The 26,198-nt window shown below is 43.4% G+C and overlaps 1 protein-coding gene across 1 annotated transcript; it reads right to left on the reverse strand.

The window, feature by feature from the left end:
* CCZ1 (CCZ1 homolog, vacuolar protein trafficking and biogenesis associated) lies at positions 1 to 24,890 on the reverse strand. Its single transcript, XM_082645589.1, has 15 exons — positions 24,702 to 24,890; positions 23,364 to 23,461; positions 23,179 to 23,272; positions 22,823 to 22,900; positions 22,343 to 22,390; positions 21,679 to 21,762; positions 20,224 to 20,399; positions 15,518 to 15,599; positions 13,254 to 13,315; positions 12,842 to 12,953; positions 8,809 to 8,842; positions 8,046 to 8,163; positions 1,834 to 1,992; positions 1,422 to 1,549; positions 1 to 346 (listed from the first exon to the last, which is right to left on the reverse strand). The coding sequence occupies exons 1-15, from the start codon at positions 24,813 to 24,815 to the stop codon at positions 291 to 293; spliced, it is 1,443 nt and encodes a 480-aa protein (XP_082501715.1). The 5' UTR covers positions 24,816 to 24,890; the 3' UTR covers positions 1 to 290.
* Positions 24,891 to 26,198: the final 1,308 nt, after the last annotated feature.

Here is a 26,198-nt window from a genome sequence, read left to right on the forward strand (position 1 = left end):
TTTTAAAAACTTTAACAATTTATTAGTCTTATTTTCCAGTAAAATAGTCACATAATGTCAAAAGAACGGAATGAAAGAGATGTAGCTGACTACCTTTAATTCCACATAAATATTTAAAATCTAAAAACCTCAGGGGATCATCAGGCTGAGTAGAAATTTGATTCTTCAAAGCAAGTATTGCTTTACTATTGTCATTAATCCAGTCAATAATATGACCAATAACCTGCAATGGTAAACAAAATGTTTGCTGAGCTGTTTTTTTAAAAGATGTTTCGGTGAGCCCTTGTCAGTCAATCCAAGAAGAATATGTTATTGAACTGCGTCGCACACAGCTTCTTGACCTCTTCTGCAAAAAGAACAGAAAACAGTGAGTAAGGTATAGAAATTCTCACTTAAAAGGTTATATAATATATATGAGTACCTTAAATTCCCTGGAGTAAAGTTGGTCATAAATAAAGGTCTGCATTAATTTTGATCTTAAATCTCAGAAGCCTTGATAAGAAATGTTAAGTCGAGAGAAAGAAAAAAAGACCTGACGTACAGGAGACTTTAACACTATGTAACATTGCTTCTTTGGGCCTGAGACAGCTCAAACCCAAAGTGTCTAAGACACCCGTGGGTTGGGGGGTGAGGAGCACAACTTCTAAAATCTTGAGGGATCGGATTCAAAAACACAGAAACTCTAGCTGCAACCCTGAATTGTGGATCGGGAGCTCCAACAGTGGTGTCATTATCTGGACTTTACTCAATTCCCGTTTTAAATGAGGCGTGTAGGGGCTTCCCTGGTGGCGCAGTGGTTAAGAATCCGCCTGCCAATGCAGGGGACACAGGTTCCAGCCCTGGTCTGTGAAGATCCCACATGCCGCAGAGCAACTAAGCCCGTGTGCCACAACTACTGAGCCTGTGCTCTAGAGCCCGCGAGCTGCAACTACTGAGCCCACACGCCTAGAGCCTGTGCTCCGCAACAAGAGTAGCCACTCCAATGAGAAGCCTGGGCACGGCAACAAAGAGTAGCCCCCACTCGCCACAACTAGAGAAAGCCTGCGTGCAGCAACGAAGACCCAACGCAGCCAAAAATAAATAAATAAATAAATGAGGCATGTATTCCCTGAGGTTGTTTCTAATGCATAGACTATTAATACAAGTATTGGTATCAAGAGAAAAATGTAATACACCCCAGAAGATGTCTGCAGAAGGAACCTCACACCTGATTGTCCCTACAGTTGACACTTGGGGTGCACTGCCCCACTGTCCCACTCCCGCATAGGCCAAATGATGATTTCTTTTAAGCAACAGGGGCGTCTGCTTAAAATCTCAACAGTCATGATTTGTTCTATTTAGCATGTCCTTAGTACACTGAAAAGATAGTTTTTAAATATCAGTAGCATTAAAATTCTGCTCAAATACCAAACCCTATTTACCATTTACTTCAATGAGGTTTGCATTTTTTTGATTCAAAATAACATACAGCTCCCGCTGGTCAGACTTTTTCCCAACAACCCAATAATCACTCATTGCTTTCACGATGATTTCTTCATCTTCATCCACCCTGGAAGAAAAGAGTTTCAAAACACAATTGTTTATTTTATATATATAGCTGGATTGTGAAAAACATTCTAAAACAAGAAACAGGAAACTTGAGCCATGTGAAAAGTTCAGGGAGTCCCCTGTGAGTGACCAGCCCCTTCTGGGCTTAATGATGTTTGGAACTGGTGCCCAGGGAGGTGGTCAAGACCTCTGAAGGGGCCTGGGGTCACTCGGTTTTTGAAGATGATTCCTTTAATGTCTCTTATTAGAAAGTGGACACCTAACTGGTGAGGTGGTTAGAATTACCTTGTAAAATCACTGTTGATGTCACCCAGAATCTTCATTAAATCTGGATGAACAGATGTAAGTGACACACTGGGTGTTTTCCTCATGTGAATTGTACTTTTTTCTGCTAAATTCATATGGTTGAAGTAGATAAACTTGAACTGGGGTTCTTTTTCAGACCTGTGAAAACATGTTATGGAGGTGGTAACTTTCTGAAAGAACAATTACCCAAACGTACAACTACACTGTAAAAACTCTAAATGTGGAATGGCTAAGGTGGTATTTTCAATGGCTGGGCCTTCAAATCAAGAACCTCAGTTAAGGGCCTCCCTGGTGGCGCAGTGGTTGAGAGTCCGCCTGCCGATGCAGGGGATACGGGTTCGTGCCCCGGTCTGGGAGGATCCCATATGCCGCGGAGCGGCTGGGCCCGTGAGCCATGGCCGCTGGGCCTGCGCGTCCGGAGCCTGTGCTCCGCAACGGGGGAGGCCACAACAGTGAGAGGCCCGCATACCGCAAAAAAAAAAAAAAAAAAAAAAGAACCTCAGTTAAGACGTAACATTCAGCAGTAACTTATCTGATATCCGTGAGGTATTCAAAATGACTGAATTTCCCAGCGAGCTCAAGTATGTACTTTTAAAACCACAAATATTTTAACCATATGTGATTTTTTTTTCAAGTACAGTGTTTTATAAATGGCAGTCACTCAGTTATTTGTTCACTTAAAAAACAAAAAACAAAGTAAATCAATGCAGGTCACTTACCCTTCCAGTGAAGGGATCAGCAAACTATGGCTCTGGGACCAAGCCAGGCCCTGTTTTTCTAAATAAAGTTTTACTGGGACACCCATATGCCTATGTATTGTCTACAGCTGCTCTCACGCTTAAAGGATAGTTGAGTACTTGGAACATACACAGCCCACAAAACCTAAAGTACTTACTGTTTGGCCCTTTGCAGAAAAAGGTTGCTGACCCCCGTACATCTCATTTATCCCACAGCTGCATGTATGTAAACTGCCACAGAATGGAAGCTTAGCACTGTAAATAACAAAGCTTTCATCATCCTACTCAGAGATCATTCTAAAACGTATGAACCTCCTCTGAAGTATTTAATTGGGATTTACCCTTTTATTATTCTGGATGACTGGGCAATGCTACTTCGCTGTCTCCCGGGTCAGAGTCTGAGACCCCTCGGGGAGCCACCCTGACAGCTGGGCCACTCGGCTCTCAGGGGCCTCCCTTCCCTCACCTCTCACTGTGCCTTAAATTCACAATCGGGGGTCTGCGTGAGGCCTAGGCAGCCCTGCCACTGGGGGCCAGAAGCCTTCTCTGCTTACTACAGGGGGAGCAGCCACGCACTGGGGAGCTGAGGGTGCCGGAAATCCGACCTCCGGGGAAGTGGGTTACTACTGTAATACTCTACCTGTAAGCAGAGAAAGAATGTGGATGTTTCAGTTCCCAGGAAAATGAAAACAGAATTCTTATAAAACCAGAATTTGTTTTTAGTAGGCCCCTAATCTAAGAAAAGCAAGTATAACTACAAGAAAAATTGTCTGGAAAGATGAAAATTTTAAAAGAAATTAGGAAAGAGTTGTAAATTTAGTTGTTTGGACAGACTAATTTCTATGACCTTCGATCAGGCTTAAAGTTCTGGTTGTTTGTCTCACACTCTGCGTGGCGTTCCTCTTGCTCTCATTTGTAACACGTACAACACTCTTCTAAGAAGACCGGAATTCTTCCTTTTGTAATCCCACACGGACATTCACGTGAGAGACGTTATTTAGGTAGTTAGGACAGGGGCAAATGTGGCCTCTTTCCACTCCACCCACCATGAAGGATGATGTAAAAACGAAAACAGAAAAAACCAGTTACTTGCAATGTACTGTTAATAAAAGAAAACAAGAGCTGCTCACATTAAAAACAGCAGGGCTTCCCTGGTGGCACAGTGGTTGAGAATCTGCCTGCCAATGCAGGGAACACGGGTTCGAGCCCTGGTCCGGGAAGATCCCACATGCCGCAAAGCAACTAAGCCCGTGCGCCACAACTGCTGAGCCTGCGCCCAGAGCCCGTGAGCTACAACTACTGAGCCCACGTGCCACAACTACTGAAGCGCACACGACTAGAGCCCGTGCTCCTCAATAAGAGAAGCCACCGTGATGAGAAGCCCGCGCATCACAACGAAGACCCCATGCAGCCAAAAGTAAAAGAAATTTATATAAAGAAAAAGAGGTCACAGGGATATCTCCCATGAGTAAAGAGCATCAATTTTACTGAGATGCCAAAGACTTAAATGTTTAAGGACCAGTTATGTGAAAACCTTTCCACACTTCCAAAGCCTACCTGGAAAGGTTACTGTGAGCTGTGAACCTGGGGAGGAAATGACCAGATGTTCAGTGCACACCTAACTGCTCGCAGAGTTTCGCCTGTGGACTTGGGCAGCTGGCTGGGAGCAGGGACCAGCTGTGGTTTTCATTTGTTCTGGGCTGTGTTCCAGAGAGCTGAAGGTTGCCAGATAGATGATTTCTAGATGAATATGGCTACTGGCCACTCCTCACTAATCAGACCAAACTTAAGACAAAGAAGACTTCCTCCACCATGCTGCACCATTAAACACCATTGACCACAGCCGGGGCCAATTCCTCCCATCTTGCCTTCGTCCTGCTCCTCCCCATGTCCAATCCTGGGTCTGATCATAACCAGCCCTTACTGCTAATGGTTACACTCCTCACTTGTGGGAGGAATCCCAGCACAGTCAGCCTCCTAGGCAACTGGGCTACTTTACACATTGATTCAAGAAGACTGATAAAAAAGGATTATAAAAAAAAATTGCTGGGCTTCCCTGGTGGCGCAGTGGTTGAGAGTCCGCCTGCCGATGCAGGGGACACAGGTTCGTGCCCCGGTCTGGGAAGATCCCACATGCCGCGGAGCAGCTGGGCCCGTGAGCCATGGCCGCTGAGCCTGCGCGTTCGGAGCCTGTGCTCCGCAACGGGAGAGGCCACAGCAGTGGGAGGCCCGCAAACCCCCCCCCCCAAAAAAAAATCGCTCACAGGAAAGAGGCTCCTTTTCTAATAACTTTCTACATCCTCCTCCTCCTTCCTGCCTTTTCAAATTTAGTATTAGAATTGGCCAGTGAATAGGGGTGTGTGAAAGACACAAAAACTGAAGTCTCAGATTCAGAAACCATCGATTTGGGGGGAAATGTTAAGTTACAGCCCTCCTGCAAGCCCTTAAAAATTCTAGGTGAATTAGAAATTTAACACAGAAAATAAAGCCAGGAATGTACCAGAGATAAAAATGGGACATTTTTACAATATTGGGGTGGAAGGCCCCAAGTGTGCCACTAAAGACAAATCCAAAGGCAATGATTAATAAAACTGACTAAATATAAAGGAGAGAGGATGCAACATGACTAAAGGGTATTACATTAGGAGTACTGATGTAAAAGAAAAAAGACAAAGCACTTCAATGGAAAGAGCCAGAGGACGGGGACAATTTGTGGAGGAGACAGAAATGCCCATAAACAGATGAGGAGACGCCCAACCTCAGTGTCACTGTTGAAATGCGAGAGAGCAGGGAGAACGGGAGCTGGTGGCACGGGCGGGAGGGGAAGGTGGCTCCACCCTTGCAGGAGCCGAGCCACATGGTAAATGTGCATTTCCTTTGCCCCAGAGCTCAATCCTAGGGATTTCTCTTGAGGAGATAATTGGGTGTTTAAGTACCAGACTGTTCAATACAGAACTGTTTGTAATACTAATAGCCATAACCAGCCCTAACCATTAAATGGGAGAACGAGTAAGCAAATAGAACACATCTTTCCTATTAAATACTATGAAGCCATTAAAGAGAATGAGGTAGGTCTGTATTTATTGGTTTAAACCGATGCTCATACCATATATATATATATATATATATATATATATATATACATATATATATATATATATTTATTTATTTAAAGCTACAGATTTACAGCATGATATATTTTCAAAAGTCCATGTGTAAAAAAACACCATGTGTGTATGTCACTGTGTTTATATGCGTGTACAAGTCCAGAAAGACAGAAGCCAAATAAGATTTCCAATATTTCTATTTTGGAATCATTTAAAAATTAAGGACATAAATTACTCTCAAAAGAAGAAAATAAATAAAAATAATAGAATTTTAAGTTCTGGAGAAGAAAAAAACTGAGGTGGCCCACAAAGGAATAGAAACCGATCGCCAAACAAACCTACTTCACACCATTCTTTAAAGGGCTGACCCCAATTTCATAAGGAACGTTAAGAGCTGCAGTTTATAAATCTGGACTCAACGCTAAACACTAGTGCACAGCCCCGTGGGCACTTTCTAGCGGGGGCTGCAGCCGAGAGAACAGAGGCCCCTGAGCTGGTCTCTGGGATCAGGACAGCTGGCTAACATAGCCCCCTCTGCCCCCCAACAATGCCCCTGACATGCTGCTGGCTGGGGTCTCTCCTCCCTCAGGGCTGCCTCTAATTTCTCTGGGATATGACTTATGGAGGTCCCAGGACTGGCACATAAAGTGGCTTGATTTGGGTCAGAAGGATTTCTGGAAGAAAACTACATTACCTTTTGTACTCAAAAGCTTTTATCTTTAGTCAGTTGATGGTTACGGTTTGGCAATCAAAGCTCCTTACATATAACATCTCAGATGCATCAAGAACCATCTTCAGGTCACGGTTTCAAAGATAAGAACTACGTTCCTAGAAGCTCTGTTACTGGGCACACCCCTAAACTGTGTGGCACTTATTGTACCATCACGTCTGCCAGGTACCCTATCCTCGAGGGGCTAATGGTACTGTGCAGTGATTCTCCTAACAGTCAAGAAATTATCCTTTAGACAGGAATTGACAGATTTGTGCCCAAACATACATGGCAAAATGCCGACGGAAGAATCCAAGTGGGGGTATATGTGTATCCACTGTACAATTTTTTCAACCTTCCTATGTTTGAAAATTTTCATAATAAAATATCAGAGAGAAAACTGCTGTCTAATGATAGGATAATTAATATCCAAGGCCATCTCCTTTCTTCTGTACAATCCCAAAGAGGGTTAACCTGATTTGTAAAATAAAAAGTACTCGAGACAGCAAGTTTACCTCTGGATATTTGTCAGTGAATTACTCGATATTCATCACATCTGCCGAAAGCACTGGCAGAGCAGTTAAAATGTCCAGTCATCTCCCAAGGGTTTGGGGATGCAGGTAACTACACTTGATCATTCTCCACTCATAACTTGCATGATCCAACACAGATTTAAGGCACATGCTTCCTTCAGAATTGAAAATCTGGCAGGTTCATGGTCAAAAAATTAGATTAAACAGCACTGTCAAGATGTAAGTTGGTTAGGCACTTTCATTCCTTGGCTGTATCTTTTCTAAAACTATGTAAGCTGTCAGCAGTAAAACTCCACTTGCAGATACAAAACCTACCCGTGCTTTCAGCTGGAGCCCATGTGGGACCTCTCTGTGGGCTGGTGCTTATGTAAGACCACATACATACAACATATGCTCACTACAAGCACAAGGTTATATATAAATTCGCAGCATTTTCGTAACTTCTCTAACACATGCGAAGCCCATATAAAGAAGCCTTTTATTCCTTAAAGTACTTCCCATCTAAGCACTTTACAGTCATTCGACTTTGCACTGAGAAAAGAGTAGAAAGAGGTTCAGTGACTTTTCAGGGTGTTTTTAGAACCAAGGTGAGTTTAACCTCGAGTCTCCTGATACTCAGCCTAGAGCCTTTCAAGACGCCAGACTCAGCACCAACGCCTACTGGCTTACGTCACAGGCAACCTCACCAGGAACACTTCTGCACGAGAGGCAAAGTGCTTTCCATCTATGCAAAGCAAAACCCTGCTGATTACCTCTGCCAGTGTGGACTTCACAGCCCGGGCGGGTCATGTGGAATGCAAAGTGAACTCACAAGGCCAAGACCACAGGCAGAGCTAGCACACCTAACCCCACACGTTCATACCACCACTGGGGAGAGCTGAGGGGATGCATTAAGAGAAGACCCAGCCCCGACCGTCACTGTGGGGCAGAAAAAGTCAGGAACAGCTCCCTAGGAAGCTTTGCAGACAGGACCAAACAACACATTTGTTCTCTGGACTCAGAGATTATACGAACCTTAACACCATCCATGTTCTAAGCGAAAACCACCCTTATTCTTCCAGAGCCAGTTAAATGCTTGAAAGCAAACACAAAGCAAAGTACAAACCCAGATATTCTTTTGTTGATGTTAAACTGCTCACAAATATCAGATGCCAGCACTGTAAGCTGGGGCCCAACAATGCTGTCCAGTCTTCGGCAAAAGTCCAACGTAGGCTGGATAGAAGCTAACAAGTAATTCAAGAAACACCAGTGAGTGTGAGGACACTGTGTTAAAAAGGTCAATTTTCATTTTACCATCTTAACAACAATATTCAAATGAAAACTGTACTGATCTGGGAAATAATTAAATGATCAGATCCCCCTCCCCTCCCAAATAGAAGAGAAACAGAGGAGCCAGAATTAGTCATATTTAAGATGAAAAAGAGGCAAAGAACTATCCCACTGTGAATGTTGACTGAAGCACTCCCTGCGGGGTAGTAAACTGACTGCCTACCCCCAGTAGACCTAGGAAGGTCAAATATTTATTTAACAAACACTACACAGCACTCACAGGCCAGGCACTGTTGGCACTTTACAAATATTCCCTCATTTAATCCTAAAGCCCCCTTTGAGATGGGTACTCCCATAATCGTTTCACGGGCAGGAAGGCACAGAAAGGTGCCCAGGTCCTACTGCTGAGAAGCAGGAAAGCTGGGACTTTAACGATATTAGAAATAGCTGGTTAAGATGGCAGAGGCCCCAGATGGAGGCTTAATACAGCCTCCCTGTTGCTACGACAACTTGTTTATCATTTAGGAACAGACCACAGCAAAGTGTAAAGAGAAAAGCCTTAGCTAATCAGGTGAAACCAGATACAGGTGTGTACCTACCGTCAATCATAAAGCACACAGCTGCACTCATGGCCTGCGGGGGGAGGGGAGAAAAGAAACCAAAGATTAGATAATGGTACAAAAATGAAGACTTAAATAATCAAATGCAGTGGTCTTGTTTAAATCTTTATTTAAATATATCAACTTTATAAAGACTTTTCTAGTCAACTGGAGAAATCTGGATAGGGTCTGGATAACAGATGGTATTAAGGAAGTTATTAACGTTATTTTGGTCCAGCGTGATAATGGCAGGGTGGTGATGTTAAAACAGAGGTCCTTATTAGTTAGAGACGCAAAATGGACTATTTATAAGGGAAATGAGGAGATGATTTAAAATGCTCTAACAAAAAACCAGAACATGGGGCTTCCCTAGTGGTGCAGTGGTTAAGAATCCACCTGCCAATGCAGGGGACACGGGTTCCAGCCCTGGTCCAGGAAGATCCCACATGTTGCAGAGCAACTAAGCCCATGCACCACAACTACTGAGCTTGCACTCTACAGCCCGCGAGCCACAACTACTGAGCCCGTGTTCCACAACTACCACCCTCGCACCTAGAGCCCGTGTTCCACAACAAGCAAAGCCACCGCAATGAGAAGCCCGCACATCGCAATGAAGAGTAGCCCCTGCTCACCGCAACTAGAGAAAGCCTGAGCACAGCAACGAAGACCCAACGAAAAGAAAGAAGGAAAGAAAGGAAGAAAGGAATAAATGAATGAATGAATAAATAAATAAATAAATAAATAAATAAAATTTATTAAAAAACCCCAAAACACCAGGACATGTAGAGAAGAGAGATGATACATTAGCATATTATTAATTAAGCTGTGTGATAGGTACCTGGTATTCATTATTCTAATCTATTTTTGTGAATGTTTGATGATCTCCATTAACACAGGTTAAAAAAAACAGCAAATTAATGTCACCTTGTCTCACTTTCTACTATAGCAAACACTGCGGTTATGACATGAGTAAGTAACAGGAACCTACAGCAAGCCACATCATAAATAAATAGCCCCAAATATTTAAATTTATCAAAGCAATGTATAGTGTTAGAAACAAGGTCAAACAGAACATATAGGCTTAGGATGAAAATGCAAAAGACTTCCTTCTCTGAGGCCTGTTCCCCCGGCAACCACTGTTAATGTTCTAGATAACACGGTTAACACCACTGTCGCCTTCCGGCATCATGATGGATGAGGCCCCTCTCCAGCCGCTCCCCCCACCCCCAGAGCTTACAGCCCCTCTAGTTCCTCCACTGGAGGGTCACCTTACAGCCTCAAATGGCTCACTTCTCACGCCACCAGTCACAGGCACAAGCTCCTGAACTGCCACTTCTGAATGAGTATATTAACATTGCCCCTGTCCCTGCACCTCTCCCCACTTCTGCCTCTCAACCTCTATCAGCTGTTAACTTTATTTTTAAGTGGCCAAAGTTAATAACATTTATGCTATTTTGTAACCGAATCATAATTATTATTTGCCCAGAAACAGGCTGCAAACTGGGTGACTTACAGGCCAGTTCCATCCAATATAGGTGTTTCTTTGTGTTTAAAGTAATTCTGACTTAGATGCCAACTGGTTTTCTACCAAAATTCCAATTTCCAGCCTCTCCTAAAGCGTCAAGAGATCTGGGACCACTGGCTCTTCACTCTGGTCACTACCTGGCAGACCTGCGCAATGGCTGGTCTCCTTGCGAGACGAACTCTGTGTGTCACAGGGTCCTGAAGCCTGATCCACCTTGCTTCCCTTATGTCTGCCTCAGGCATTTGCACAACTGATCCCTTACAGGTTGATTTTTTTTTAAGTGCCTTTTAAAGTCTCTATTAAAAAAGTTGAAGAATTTCAAATATATTAAAAATGTACACAGAATGGTATATGTGAACCCCACTGACCGTCGCTTTCTCAATAACTGTCAACTCATGGACAATCCTGCCCCATCCACCTCCCCAATCCACATATTAATGCTCTCTCCCCAGTGAAACACCATCATTGGAGAAAAATATAAAAAACAATCACTTAAATTTCCAGAGGGAAATTGTCCTAACAGCAGACAGCAAATGGAGGAATGGTTATAAAAGACAATCTACTACATCTTAGTATTACAGTCTCTCAGCTTTATAGCTGTAAACACACGTATTAAAAAGAAGAAAGATCTCAGATCAATAATGTAAACTTCCACCTTAAGACCTTGGAAAAAAGAGGAGCAAACTAAACCCAAAGCAAGCAGAAGGAAGGAAATAACAATAATTAGAGCAGAAATATAGAGAACAGAAAAACAGAAGAGGAAAAAAACGAAATCAAAAGATGATTTTCTGAAAAGATCAACAAAACTGAAAAATCTTTAGCTAACCTGTCTAGACCAAGGAAAAAAGAGAGAAGACTCAAATTACTAAAATCAGGAATGAAAGGAGACAGCATTACTGACTTTAAAGGAAAAGAAAGATTATAAGGCTATAATATTATGAAAAATTGTACATCAACTTGAATAACTTAAAATGGACAAATCCCTGGAAAGATACAAACCACTGAAACTAACTCAAAGAGGAGTAGAAAATCAGAAAAGATCTATAATAAGCAAAGAGACGAATTAACAATTTAAACACTACCCACAAAGAAAAGCCCAGATGTAGGTGGCTTCACTGTGACCAAACATTTGAAGAAGAATTCACAGCAATCCTTCACAAAGTCTTCCAAAAAACAGGGTGTTAGGGGGCTTCTCTGGTGGCGCAGTGGTTGAGAATCTGCCTGCCAATGCAGGGGACAAGGGTTCGAGCCCTGGTCTGGGAGGATCCCACATGCTGCGGAGCAACTAGGCCCGTGAGCCGCAACTACTGAGCCTGCGCGTCTGGAGCCTGTGCTCCGCAACAAGGGAGGCCGCGATAGTGAGGCCCGTGCACCGTGATGAAGAGTGGCCCCCGCTTGCCGCAACTAGAGAAAGCCCTCGCGCAGAAAGGAAGACCCAACACAGCCAAAAATAAATAAATTAAATAATTAATTAAAAAACAAGACAAAACAAAAAAACTGATTAGACCCTTTGTAAGTTTATAAAAAACAAAACAAAACAAAACAGGGTGTTAACCCTGATACCAAAACCAGACAAAGACTTCAAAAGGACCCCTGAACTAGCAGTTGGTGTGAGAAGTGAAGGTGAACTGAACTAGCAGTTTGTGTGAGAAGTGAAGGTGATCTTGGGCACCCTTGAACTTTGCTACCATAAGCCATTGAAATGTACACTTTAAATGGATGAACACACGCTGTGTGAATTGTATCTCAGTAAAACTGTTTTAAAGAAAGACACAGGGACTTCCCTGGTGGCGCAGTGGTTAAGAATCCGCCTGCCAATGCAGGGGACACGGGTTCCAGCCCTGGTCCGGGAAGATCCCACATGCTACTGAGCAACTAAGCCCGTGCGCCACAACTACTGAGCCCGTGTGCCACAACTACTGAAGCCTGTGCCCATGCTCCACAACGAGAAGCCACCGCAATGAGAAGCCCGCGCACTGCAACGAAGAGTAGCCCCCACTCGCCGCAACTGGAGAAAGCTCGCGCGCAGCAACAAAGACCCAACACAGCCAAAAATAAGTAAATAAATAAATTTATAAAAATAAACCAACCTAACATAAATATACATCCTTACAAGATAATATCCTGACAGAAACTCATACTATCCTTATGGAATTAGCAAGTCCACAACTTTAAAATCAGAGCGAAGGCAGAATCCACTGGAGTGTGGGCAGGCATCGAACAATAGGCAACACCGGCCTTGACGGCCTCTGATCTGTCCGTGTGCAGGACTTGAAACATTTGAGTCACAGCCTCAGACAGTGACTCTTGCTAATCACAGAACTACAGTTTAATGGGGACTGAAAGTAACCCTCTTACTCCAGAAAGCACCCATTTTGAGTTTTACAGTAATCAGAACTTGTGACACCTGTTCCAAGAAACACGTGAGGTCTGCGCACCGACTAGTGTACCTGTGCAAGATTTACTTTAGTATCAATCTGTAACCCTGGAGAGAAAGGCCACTGTTACCTTATAAACAATTAAATGCAGAGCTTCATATGTGTCATCTGTATTTACAAAAATTTTGGGGAATCTGCATTTTGCTTCTGGATCATTAAGATTCAAGGGTCCAGTGAGAAATCTGAAAAGGAAGCACAGAGATGACTTCATTCAATTAGGCAGATTATAAACAGGAATATATAAACAGTGCATTCCTATAAGGGTGTTAATATACGGCCTTTTGGGGAAGCTAGACATTACTTAGAAAACACCAGATCAGAATATAAAAAAGTAATCGTTTTAATGCATTGGAAACAAAAGAATTTCCTTTGTTGATTATTGTCAGTGAAGTAGCACAAAGGTAATTCAGTGTTCATGATTTTATCTTTACCAAAAAAGATAATAAAATCCAATACTGTCTATCAAAGGACAGAAGTCCTACCTTCCATAGTGTTGAAGATTTCCGGGCATTTCTGCCCTTATTGGAGAATCCCTTCCCGCCAACTGTAAACAAATTTAATGTTGACAAGTGACTTATTAGATTTCCTATATTCAAAGCTTTGAAAAACAGCATTTTTATTTACTAGTTGGCTCCATGCCATTTTTCTATATCAATTTTCCACATTCCTCCCCACCAAAAAAAAAGGAGGGGGGATTACAGAGGTACAGAAAGAACTCACTGGTTTTAAACAGAAATATCATAACTTCACTGTGCCCTAAATTCCACATACTGATTTAGTTCCTTTTACAGCAATAAATGAAATCTCCCATGTGGTTAATATGTGCTAGGCGATGACATAAATTACATAATTTTATCTCATATCACCCCTATGGGGAATGCCGTCTTCCTATTTTCTAGAAACGGAAACAAGTTTGAAGAAGTTCACCAACACACCCAGCCCCTGAGTGGAGGGGCCTGTGTGACCTGAAAGTCCCTGCCTTCAGCCATGACATGGTGCCTCCTCATAGATCTATATTTGTAACCCATTCCTGGTTTCTTCTGCTGAAGATACACTACTTCAATACGCATAGGAAATGAAAAAAAATTCCAAATCTAATAGTCACATTAGCTAAAACTTATTATTCTTCTAAAACTTTTTGATGTTCTTCTAGTCTATATAAAATTCTAGCGTGTAACTGAAAATGAAAGATTGAAAACCAGTAAATCCAATAGTGAGAATGCACAGCTCTCACACGTGCAGCCTGTACTGAGAGAAGTCCTCACACATCCATGTCCTCACTGCCACTTCGTACATTCCTATTTTATAAGCCCGGCTCTTTAGACATATAATAAAGCACCAAGAGAGTGTTCTGCTGTTGCAACAGCACTGTCCACCATGGGAAAGCCTCGTGAAGGATCCTTCTGAGGGTGTGGTTGGAAGCAGGTGCTTTAGCATTAGTCAGACCCCGAGATCAAGTCCTGGCTCCGTCACTTACTAGCTGGGTGACACGGGGTTAAATCATGTAAGCCCCCCGAAGCCTGGGTCTCCCCTCTGTAAGATGGAGATAAGGTACCCGGCTTTCAGGACGGCTGTCAGGATGTCATGAGATAATGCAAGTGTGCTGGGCACTTACACCGTGTCTGGCGTATGGTACACACTCCACAAACATTAGCCACTGTGTTCAAACTACCCAGAAAGGAGCAAAGTGCAGGATCAGGTCCTTCTCCAAACCTTGAGATTTCTTATCAAAGAGACTTTTTTCCTGTTGTTTCAAGTCATGGCCTTAAAAAACAGAGCGAGGGAGAGGGTGCGTGTATGCGCTCCTGGGTCAAAATGATAATGTTATGGTTTATGAACACTGTTCACTTCCAACCTAACTAAAGCTAAAAAAACATACTTTGCAGAAAACACTGCAGTAGTATTTACAGTTCTCTGCAGAAAACTGAGAAATTGTCACAATGGAAAAGCCAGGCGGGAAGTATAAAATCAACTCAAAATCAGATCTCATGTTTGTACATGAAAAGACCACAGAATTAACCACTGTTTTGTCCAGGATCCCTGGCATTTTCAGAGTTCCCAGAACCCGACCTAAAAATCCAGTATTTCCTCTACTCAATGAATTGCTCCCTTTAAAAACATAGCTTTGCAATTGCATTTGAACGTAACAAAATGAAGAAAAGCTGACATACGTGGTTTTCTGTGCTAAGTGACACACACTAAATATATACAGTTGGCCTTCCATATCTGAGGTTTCCACATCTGCAGATTCCACATTTGTGGATTCAACCAACCGCGTGTTGAAAATATTTGGGGCAAAAATTTCTTTTGAAAGTTCCAAAAAGCAAAACTTGAATTTTCCGCACACTGGCAACTATTTACATAGCATTTGCATTGTATTAGGGTTTTTTTTTTCAATTTTATTAGGTATTATAATAACCTAGAGGCAGTTCAAAGTGTAAGGGAGGATGTGCGTAGGTTACATGCAAATACTATGCCATTTTATACAAGGGACTTGAGCATACGTGTGTGGATTTGGGTATCTTGGGGGTCCTGGGAGCAATCCCCCATGAATACCGACGGACAGCTACATGACTAAACATCACACTAATAATGTAAAATACAGATCAGAACTGCCCCATCCACCAAGTTACTCCACCCCCAAATCTGTGTGTGTCTGTGTGTGTGTGTGTGTGTGTGTGTCTGTCTGTCTATATATCTATTTATCCATCTATCTATTTATCTAGAGATTAGTACCCCATCATACCTCAGGTTCGATATGCCTTGGAAATAGAGATGTGGTGAGGTATTTGTATAAAATCCTCATGTCATCTTGTTCTAATCCACTCCTGAAACATCAGAAAAGCACTGTGTTAAAAGTCTGGAATTGGTCTTCTGTCTTTCCATTGCTCTGTGATAAAAATTCATCTCTCTCTCTTTTTTTTTTTTTTTTGCATGATATCAAGAAGCCCTTTCCTTGATGGAAAGTTCAAGAATGGAATGAATTAAACTTGAGTCCAGCACTAGAACTCTACCCTGACCTGCTAAAGGCTACTACTACATAGTCCTGCATTTTATATGCCATTTGAAGTAAAAAGTCACAGCAGATTTGATTTGCCTACCACATGGGATTATCCAGGGAGCATTAGCACCTGCGACACTCCCCTTCAGGTAGCAGGTTTCTGTCCACTTTCTGGGTTACACGGTAAGGCCACTTTCTTTCACCCCGCATCCTAAACATACTGCTATGCTGTAGATGGGGAACTTAAAATGCTATGTCTCAGAAATGTATTTGGATTTTAATTCTCTCGATTCAGTGTAGGCAAAAAGTGGGAAGAGAAAGAAACAAACTTTTGGGCAAACCATCCAATCTGAAACGAGGGAAGAATAAGTGGCACCTGGAAAAGTACTGAGAAACTAGCAGGGGCTGTTGGACTCTACCTGAAACCGGTTTTTCAGATAAGGATATAAACAGACAATGACTCTGTATCTGGGGTTTTTTTTTCTATTCAAGATAATTGAAAAAATCCTTGAGGAAGTCTAACTTGATATAAACCAAGGCTCTGCACCACGTTCCAGGGGCTCTGTCTTCTTTCCCAGTGGAATCGCAGGTTATGTTAGAAGTCTGGCCGGCTCGGCACAGAAACGCGGCCCACTTCCCTGGACTCCTCCCATTTGTCTTATCTCCGCCTCCTCCTACACCACCTCTCCTCTCCCATTTTCAGAATGTCTGTCCACAGCTAAAACTCTAAAGGGGCCAAACACCCTGAAGCAGGTTTGAAGCTTCCTGCCAAGCAGAACGAAGTCCCGGGTCCAAAGGTGAGGCCAAAACAGCAACAGCTGAGAACTGTCAGCACTTGGCCTGTGACAACACCAATTCTGAAAGTAACCTGCAGCCGACCAGGCAGATGGACCCTTTCAAATCAAACACACAGAAGGTCCCCCACTCTCTTCTTTTGCGGAAATAACTGAGGAAAGAAAGAGAAAGACACAAAACAGGCTCTGGATGTTACTTTCCATTCAAGACATAAATCCTGGTGGAGAGAGCTTGCTAATGGTAAGCAGCAGACAGTATATAAAGAATCATGCTCTGGGCAATTTCTTCCAGAGCTGCGCTTCCAGAAACGGTAGCTACTGGGTACATCTGGCTACTGAACACCTGAAATGTGGCTGGTAGAAATGAGTGTAAAATACACACTGGACTTTTAGGACTGAGCACAAAAAGAATAGCTCGTTAATAATTTTTTATATTGTTTACATGTTGAAAAAATATTTGAGATATATTGGGCTAAAAAAATATATTGTTAAAATTGATTTCTCCAGTTTCTTTTTATTTTATTGTGGCTACTAGAAAACTTAAAACGATATTTGTGGCCTGCATTATATGCTTATATGCTGCTCCAGACCAGAGGACACTGAGCAGAAAACACCCTATAAAAGGAAACAGAAGACACTTCTTAACTACTTACTATGTGTGCTGTGCTTAGGGCTTTGCATTTATTATTGCACTTAAGATTTAATGCTAGGCATTAAGTAATTTGATGCTGGTTTTCTGGGTAGAAAATTTAAAAAGAAAATAAGTCACAGCCAGCTGTTCAGAACATGAAGCAGCAAGTAGGCGCTTCTCACTCTGCCTATGGGGAGGCCTGCCCGGGCTGTGGAACGTCCACGAGCTCCGACTGTAGCAACCCTCTTCCCAGTACCTGCCACCCCCATCCCGACTCCTGCTCCCCAACAAAAGTAAATGAAGTAACACTGTGTTATAATCATGCCGGATGTCACCGCTGGAGAAAAGCTGTTACAACTGCATGCCAATCTTCAATAATCTCAAAATAAAAAGTAAAAACAAACAACCCCCCCCAAAAAAACAAGAGTTCCTTTCTTAGCACAAGTAACCAAATAAAAGCAAACAAAACCCTGTACTGACAGGTCCACATGATTCAGGACTCTGTCAATGGCTCACATCAAAAAGGAAACAGCCTACTGGTGCTCAGAAGTACAGATGTTCTCAAAGTTTTGCAAATAGTCATTTGATATGAATGATTTTAAAAAAAGAAAAATTATTCTTCTGATCAGCTGATTCATTTGTGTGCATGAGATGCTACTACTTTCTCAAGACTGATTTTTCTTTCTGTTTTATATATGACTCTGTGCCTTGTTTTTACTTAAATGCTAAATGGACTTCACCTGTTTTGCTCTAAGACCTCCACACCTGCTCTGAGTGTAGCCTCAACTCCAGCGCTGTGAGCTGCGCACAGCCGTGGTCCGGGATCTGTGCACTTCTCCAGAGCCTGCCAACTCTGTTTCTGGTGGCGATGCCAAGTTATTCGAGAATCTCTTTCAGTGGGAGCGTTACCGAGAATGAAGTGGCCATCATTCAACAGACTCCTTCAAGGTAGGATCAGTTTAGTCTATAATACAGACTACGTCACTGTCAAGTGTTGAATGTAAAATAATCTAGCCAAGATCAAAGAGTCTGGTCAACTTTGATTAACTTAAGAAATAGCTAAGGCATTTATTCATAAAAGCATTCACCCCTTGGGCTTCCCTGGTGGCACAGTGGTTGAAAGTCTGCCTGCCAATGCAGGGGACACGGGTTCGTGCCCTGGTCCAGGAAGATCCCACATGCCGCGGAGCGGCTGGGCCTGTGAACCATGGCCGCTGAGCCTGCGCGTCCGGAGCCTGTGCTCCGCAACGGGAGAGGCCACAACAGTGAGAGGCCCGCATACCGCAAAAAAAAAAAAAAAAAAAAAAAAAAAAAAGCATTCACCCCTGAAAAAGGAAATCAATTCACTAAAAAGAAAGTTCTCTCAAAAAACAGGCCAAAAACTCTGGGCGAGATAGTCAACTGACACCCTCCTCCCAACAAAGGAGGAGCCACTGCTAAATCCTTTCACAGCCGCTGCTAAAACCAAATCCACGAGTTAGATGCAACACGGTCCAAACAGAACTCTAAGGTATTTCCTACCATCTGCTTTGAGGTCACCATCAACGTTCTCGGAGCACAAACAACATGCCAGAAGATACAAACACAAAAACCGAATGCACTTGAGCAGCTGCCGGAGGGCTTTCAGCTGGCTGCTCCTCCGTGAACCTCAGCGGCTCATCACAGGCAGACCACTCTCAGTTGCGAACAGACAGGCTGGCTCTCACTCAAGTCTTAAGGGACCTCTCCCCGAATCTCAGGCACGTTCACACAGCTCTTCCAGAGTTCCGTGTTCGGGAGTTGAAAGTTTTTAATAATAGTTTATGTTTGCTTCTTGAGTATCAATGCTTTCATCAAAGAAATTATGTATTTGTCCCTACTACAGGACACAAACACAGTTTGATGACAGTGGGTTACTTCCTGGTTTTTATAGCGCTTATAACTTGTTGGATATTTTTTAAAAACTAGCTTTCTTAAAAGAAAGTATGAAAATTATGGGCTTCCCTGGTGGCACAGTGGCTAAGAATCCGCCTGCCAATGCAGGGGACACGGGTTCCAGCCCTGGTCCAGGAAGATCTCACATGCTGCAGAGCAACTAAGCCTGTGCGCCACAACTACTGAGCCTGTGCGCCACAACTACTGAGCCTGTGCTCTAGAGCCCACGAGCCACAACTACTGAGCCTGTGTGCTGCAACTACTGAAGCCCACAACCTAAAGCCCGTGCTTCACAACAAGAGAAGTCACTGCAATGAGGAGCCCGCACTCACTGCAACTAGAGAAAGCCTGCATGCAGCAATGAAGACCCAACACTGCCAAAAATAAAACTAAATAAATTTATTTTTTAAAGTATGAAAATTATGCTTTCCACATTTACCATACTGTTTCTTTGAAGATGTTTTTGGAAAAATACCAAAATAAAAAGGATTCTTGGGACTTCCCTGGTGGCGCAGTGGTTAAGAATCCGCCTGCCAATGCAGGGGACATGGATTTGAGCCCTGGTCCAGGAAGATCCCACACCCGGCGGAGCAACTTAGCCCATGTGCCACAACTACTGAGCCTGCGCTCTAGAGTCCGCGAGCCACAACTACTGAGCCCGTGTGCCTAGAACCCATTATCCGCAACAAGAGAAGCCACCGCAATGAGAAGCCCGCGCACTGAAATGAGTAGCCCCCACTCCGCAATGAGTAGCCCCGCGTGCCGCAACTAGAGAAAGCCTACGCACAGCAACAAAGACCCAATGCAGCCAAATATAAATTAATTAATTAATTATTTTAAAAAAAGGATTCTTCAGCCTAACATTTTCTCTGTCTTCCGTGGAACCAGTTTTAAACACCCCTGCTTGGTAATTTTAAACAAAATTACCCTAATTTTGGTTTAAACAATCACTGCCTTATTTTAACAATATCTAAAAAGACGCATCCTACCCCTCCACCCCCCACCAGCTATTACTTCCAGTTTGACAACATGATATCAACGGAGTCATTGCTATTTTTTATGATCCTAAAAGACTTTCTTCTTCTACACACCAAGCCGTAGGGTATACCTACCAGATGAGTTGATCGTTATAGAGAAAGGCAGTGTACTTGACTATACTCAGGCTTTCTTCCATTCTATTAATAAAGGACTGGATTTTCAAATAAGTCATTTTATCCAATGGGAAGAAGCTGATCCCGCCAAAAATGTCAAGTAGATCGCATGACTGCAAATGCAACGTTTGCAAATACTGTAGGAAAAAAATAAGGCATAAAATTACTAATAGGGCTTCCCTGGTGGCGCAGTGGTTGGGAGTCCGCCTGCTGATGCAGGGGACACGGGTTCATGCCCCGGTCCGGGAAGATCCCACATGCCGTGGAGCGGCTGGGCCCGTGAGCCATGGCCGCTGAGCCTGCGCGTCCGGAGCCTGTGCTCCGCAACGGGAGAGGCCACAACAGTGAGAGGCCCGCGTACCGCAAAAAAAAAAAAAAAAAGTTACTAATAGTATATTGAAGATAGTACTCTGACAACTGAAAACAATTAGTCTTAATTTATGGTACAATACATGCTAGCAAACAGCACACTGCCAAGACCAACACGGGGGTGAGCCACAGGGAACTGGATTGGAAATCAGTACCAATTTCAAAAAATTAAGTTCAAACATAAGTAGTGTTCATTCAGCACTGTGCTATCTCTCTTTGAAGCGTTTAAGTCTTCATATCAGTGCTCCTCAGATTAGATTGACCTCCACACATGATATCATGGGCCATCTTATACTAAAATCACGCTGGAAGGGCATACAGTCAGTGTTGATGGACAGGAGAGAAATTAAGACAAGAAGAGGAAGAGGGGACAGTCAGAGTGAATAATTATGGTCATTAAAGTGAAGAAACAAGAAAGAAAAGTACTTCATAAAAACAAAATAATTCAAAAATAGACATCAAAGGTAGTGTAGGGAGAAAGATAAATTGAGAGTCATTTCTCTAAGATAAACTGGATTTGACCAGGGGAAGGTCAAATATGCAAAAATTTACATTGAAGGAGAATGGCAACTGTGTAGACACGTTCACATCAGCTGGGAAAGAAAAATCACACTAATTACCACTAAGGGAAGAAAGCCTGTGTCACAGCCACAGACTTCACCTTGAGTCAATACAGATTACTCCTGTTTAGTGAACATAATCGATCTGTAAGAATGTGAGATTTTGCTAGTTAACTGATCCACCACACAGGAAGTTTGCTTTTGAGTTAGCCCACAGGGACAGACACAAGTGGGACAGGGATGAAGCCGAAAGACATCTCCAAGATGCTTTAAGGAGCTGTGTACAAATGTCAAGAAGTTCTAATTCAAAAGTGCAAATCTAATGAGTCTCCTAACTGGTCTGATCTTGTCACACTATGCCTGAGGCTCTTTGCCATTTCCAACTTCTAGATTTTTTTTGTATGTGAGAAACAAACCTGTCTGTGTCTCTCTCTAACAGTCTGTTTGGACAACTACCAAGATTACAAATAAAATTCAAAATACTTACCCGATGGAAGAATTTCTCTAATCTTTCTTTTAAGAGCTTGACACCTCCATCTTCCATGGCTCTCAGAAATGTACCATTAAAAAGCTAATGGTGTAAAAGATTAAAAAAAAAAAACAGTCAATTTCTTATGTCCTTCAATTTCCCAATATAACAAGTTCTTCTTTTCCTTTTACATTAATTCCGCTAATTTCATCCCCCAGTTCCTTTTGAATATAGAAAATATTTACATGGGAAAGCCTGAGTTATAAGTCACAAAACACCAAAACACTGTTAAGTGATACTGTAAATTTTATAAAATCACCTGTTTTGGACATTTTTTTTTTAACCTGAACTCACACCTAAGTTTCAGTTTACATAAATAATATTGCCAGATCCTTCAATCATGCAAACACCTGGACTATGTACTTTCCTCAAGAACATGGACTCTGCTGTTCACTAATGCAGATATACTCCTAGCACAAGTCTGGGAAGAGAGAAGGGCTCAGTACTGAGTAAGTGCACACATAAGCCTCAATACTGTTTCAAAGGCCCCATTATTTCCTCCCCCTAAAATGGACACATAGTCACCTTGCAGTCATGTAAAGAGTTAAGAATTATTTTAAGCATCCCATGTAAATTGGGGTAACTGGCTAGACTCTCAATTCAGAAAGCACGTCACGCTTACCTTGTACATGCTGTAGCACTGTTGGAGCACCGAACTATAAACCTTGTCCTACAGACAACACAAAGACATGGCACAGATCTTAATTTAAGGGAAAGCAAAAGAAGTCTGTTGCATAGCAAAGGTACAGTGACTCTTGGCAAAGCAATACAATGCTCACAAACTTGGTCCTATAGTAGGTGTGTGCTGAAAATAAGAGGTATTTAAATTCAATTACGGACCAGTAAGCCTAATTTTTAGGAGGGCTTTAAACACAGATGATCAGTAGAAGGCATTCGTAAGAGACGGTACATATACATTTTTATAAGATTGTGCTAATGGAAATGATAAGCATAAAACTTTGCTGTGTGTACCCTGAGAAACTTCTGCAGAAGTGACATAGCTTAAATCTGAAAAAATAATAACACTAAATACTAATACTAAAAAATACAAGATACTAACAAATTTTTTTCTAAAAATATGAAATAAAAAATGACACATTACCAGCAACTCCTCCTCTTGGTATTCGACAACTGGTTTTCCGTCCTTACTTTGCTTTTCAATTATGGGATTCCTAACAACCTACAAATTTTGATCAACTGAAATTACACAATGTATCAAATATATGTTTTAAATTTTCCCCTAAATTAAAAAACTTGGACATGTCCCAACTCAAAACTTCTTAAAAGAGCCTCAGTAACAAATACACCAAACAGGAGTCTGATTTTTAAACTGCCACCAACCCTATTGTAACTCTCCTCAGATGCAATGACTGGAGGACTTTCCTGAATTCCTAACAGTAAAGATCACCCATCACTTTATAATACAAATTCAAAAAGGTGTACTGTGTATGTAAATACCATGACCATCCAGAAATTTTCTTCTGGTTCGTTGAAGAACTGTCTGTTCTTCTGTGTATGTAAAGATTTTGCAGGTTTTGATGGACTAAAGGTCCTAAAAAGGTTAAAAGAATGTTAGGGACAATTCTCTAGCATAAGTTTTAAGAATTCACTCAACTCTGCAAAAGCACATTGAAAAGTATTACCTTGTAAACTGTACAATAGCTTCACATAATCCGACATTTCTAATTTTTTCATTCTTTTCTACTTCATTTGGATAGTAAAACAAAATTTTATTTTCCTCCTGAAGTATGAAGAAACAGAATCACAACACTGACATAAGCATTTTTTTCCATCTTAGCTGTTGAAAGTGCTACATTTACTGTCAACCTCTCATGCCATACACGTTAGCTGGCAAAACAAAACAAAGGACGCTTTTTTATTTTTATTTTTATTTTATTTATTTATTTTTTTTAATTTTTTTCTTTTTGCGGTATGCGGGCCTCTCACTGTTGTGGCCTCTCCCGTTGCGGAGCACAGGCTCCGGACGCGCAGGCCCAGCGGCCATGGCTCACGGGCCCAGCCGCTCCGCGGCATATGGGATCCTCCCAGACCGGGGCACGAACCCGTATCCCCTGCATCGGCAGGCGGACTCTCAACCACTGCGCCACCAGGGAGGCCCAAAGGACGCTTTTTTAGAAAAACAAAAATTATCTTCTCCTCACGGTGTAAACAACGCCCACCTGCCTGAAGGTAATTGTGATATTCAGTAAATCATATGCCATCTGAAATAGCATTAGACAACTATTCTGAAAACTCAGTCTTTGGATTTCTTTCCTCATGCTAATTTGTAATACACCAACGCTTGTTAAGAAATAAGCGTGTGTGCAGGTGCACAGACTTACACCTCCCCACAAATTAAACCCAGCAGGTTCACAGGCATTTGGACTGACAGCCTTTAAAAGGACCGTGATTTCCTGCCAACACAACCTACCGCCGGACATCCGTTGAGGAAATCACCGTCCCCACCTTAAAAAATAACCATTTAAAAAAACCACCCGCCCCCATCCGATTTAATTTATTAATTTGGAGAAAAAAAAAACCTCTCCAAAGATCCCCCAAACCTGCATTTAAAGGACTACCGTCTCCCACTCTTGTTCCAAGCTTCTAGGCGGGGACTTCTAGCAACAAAGACGTAAACTCAACTTTAATCACCCAGGATTGATGTAGAGAAGAGAGACTCCACCTGTGTGGAGTGATTAGCCTGACGAACCTTCACTCAATACACAGGCTTTGATCCAGGACCTAGAACAGACCCTGCCCGCGTTGTCTGGCCCCCGCCGTAGCCCCTGGCCCGGGCACACACCTGGCACAAAGCAGCCCGGTAAATGCCGCTCGACGAGGGCAGGGTGACAGATGCTGCCTGGCTCCGGGAGGGCCGGGGCCGCCTCCAGGGCGCACCCCGCGGCTGCTCGGGCCCGACGGCCGCCCCACGCCCTCCTCGGCCGCTTACGGACGCCCGCGCGCGGCCCCGCTCCGCTTACCTCTCCCTCGCGCGGCCCGAAGCGCGGGTTGTAGATGAAGAAGCTCAGTAGCGCCGGCGGGAACTGCTTCTCCTGGGCCGCCCCAGCTCCTGTCCCGGCCGCCGCTGCCGCCATCCCGGCCCGGCCCCCCAGCCTCGGGAGCCTCCCTCTGCCCGCCCAAATACAGCTGCCGCGAGACCGCACTTCCGCCTCGCTCGCCGTCGTCCCGGAAGTGGCCGCTGCCGGCCCGGAAGAAGAATTCGCAGCCCACCTTCCCCTTCTGGCGCGCCTGTGCGGGTTCGTTCACGTTTGTGTCCTGGGTAGGTGTTTCTTATAACTGTAAGAGTTAAGTTGAGGGTGAAATCGGTTTTTTTAGTTTGTTCGCAGATTTCTGGCCTGGCTGAAGGCGAGGGTTGCGTGTTTAAAGAAAAATGAAACGGACATAGTTTTCTGTAGAAGGTAGTGTGAAGGTGCAAAGGAAGCCCCTGCTTTAGGGGCGGTCGTGCATTCAGCCAAGCAACTTGCGCATTTTCATCATCTACAGGGTCCCTCTGGCATTTGTGGGCTTTTTTTTTTCCCTCTTTGAGAGACCTCAGGTGACCGCTGGATCAAACCAAACCGTCCGGACTGCGCCGTACGCGGATTCCTCTGGCTTCAGGGAGAAAGTTTGCTGCACGTGGCGAGGCGCGGTGTGGGGCCTAAGCGGGACAGAGCGTGGCATCTCCCCATAGTGCCCAGTCCTAGACCTTGGAGCGCAGGGCATCGCCCTTTTCAGCTTTTGGGGCCTGTGAATTGTGGCAGTTGGAACGGCTCATTATGTCTGGCACTTGGAGTTCAGGCCCTTGCAGCAGACCGCTTGACCAAACTCAAGATTTTAGTTTAGGTTATCCCTCACAGATTAGGTTTGGAAACAGGACTTCTTATCCAGCCTGGCAGAATAGGCCTTCACGTTTAGGGAGGCGGTGTTGCAATTTGGACATGAGACAGATCTGGGTACTTATTCTAGCTCTGTCACTCCCTAGGCGTGCATCCTTGGACTGATTACGTAACCTTTCTCAAGTCTCTGTGTCTTATATGTAAAATAAGTAATAGTAAATTCTTTTCTAGTAGGAATTTCACTTTAAGAATTAAATGGGTGGGGCTTCCCTGGTGGCGCAGTGGTTAAGAATCTGCCTGCCAATGCAGGGCACACGGGTTTGAGCCCTGGTCCGGGAAGATCCCACATGCCACGGAGCAACTAAGCCTGTGCGCCACAACTACTGAGCCTGCTCTCTATAGCCTGCATTCCACAACTACTGAAGCCCAGGTGCCGCAACTACTGAAGCCCAGGTGCCACAACTACTGAAGCTCACATGCCTAGAGCCTGTGCCCTGCAACAAGAGAAACCACCACAATGAGAAGCCCGCACACCTCAATGAAGAGCAGACCCCACTCTGCAGCTAGTGAAAGCCCGCGTGCAGCAAGAAGACCCAATGCAGCCAAAAATAAATAAGTTAAAAAAAAAAAATTGGTGGGAAC

Source organism: Mesoplodon mirus, assembly GCF_964341445.2.
Source record: "Mesoplodon mirus genome assembly, chromosome: 15".
NCBI lineage: Eukaryota > Metazoa > Chordata > Mammalia > Artiodactyla > Ziphiidae > Mesoplodon > Mesoplodon mirus.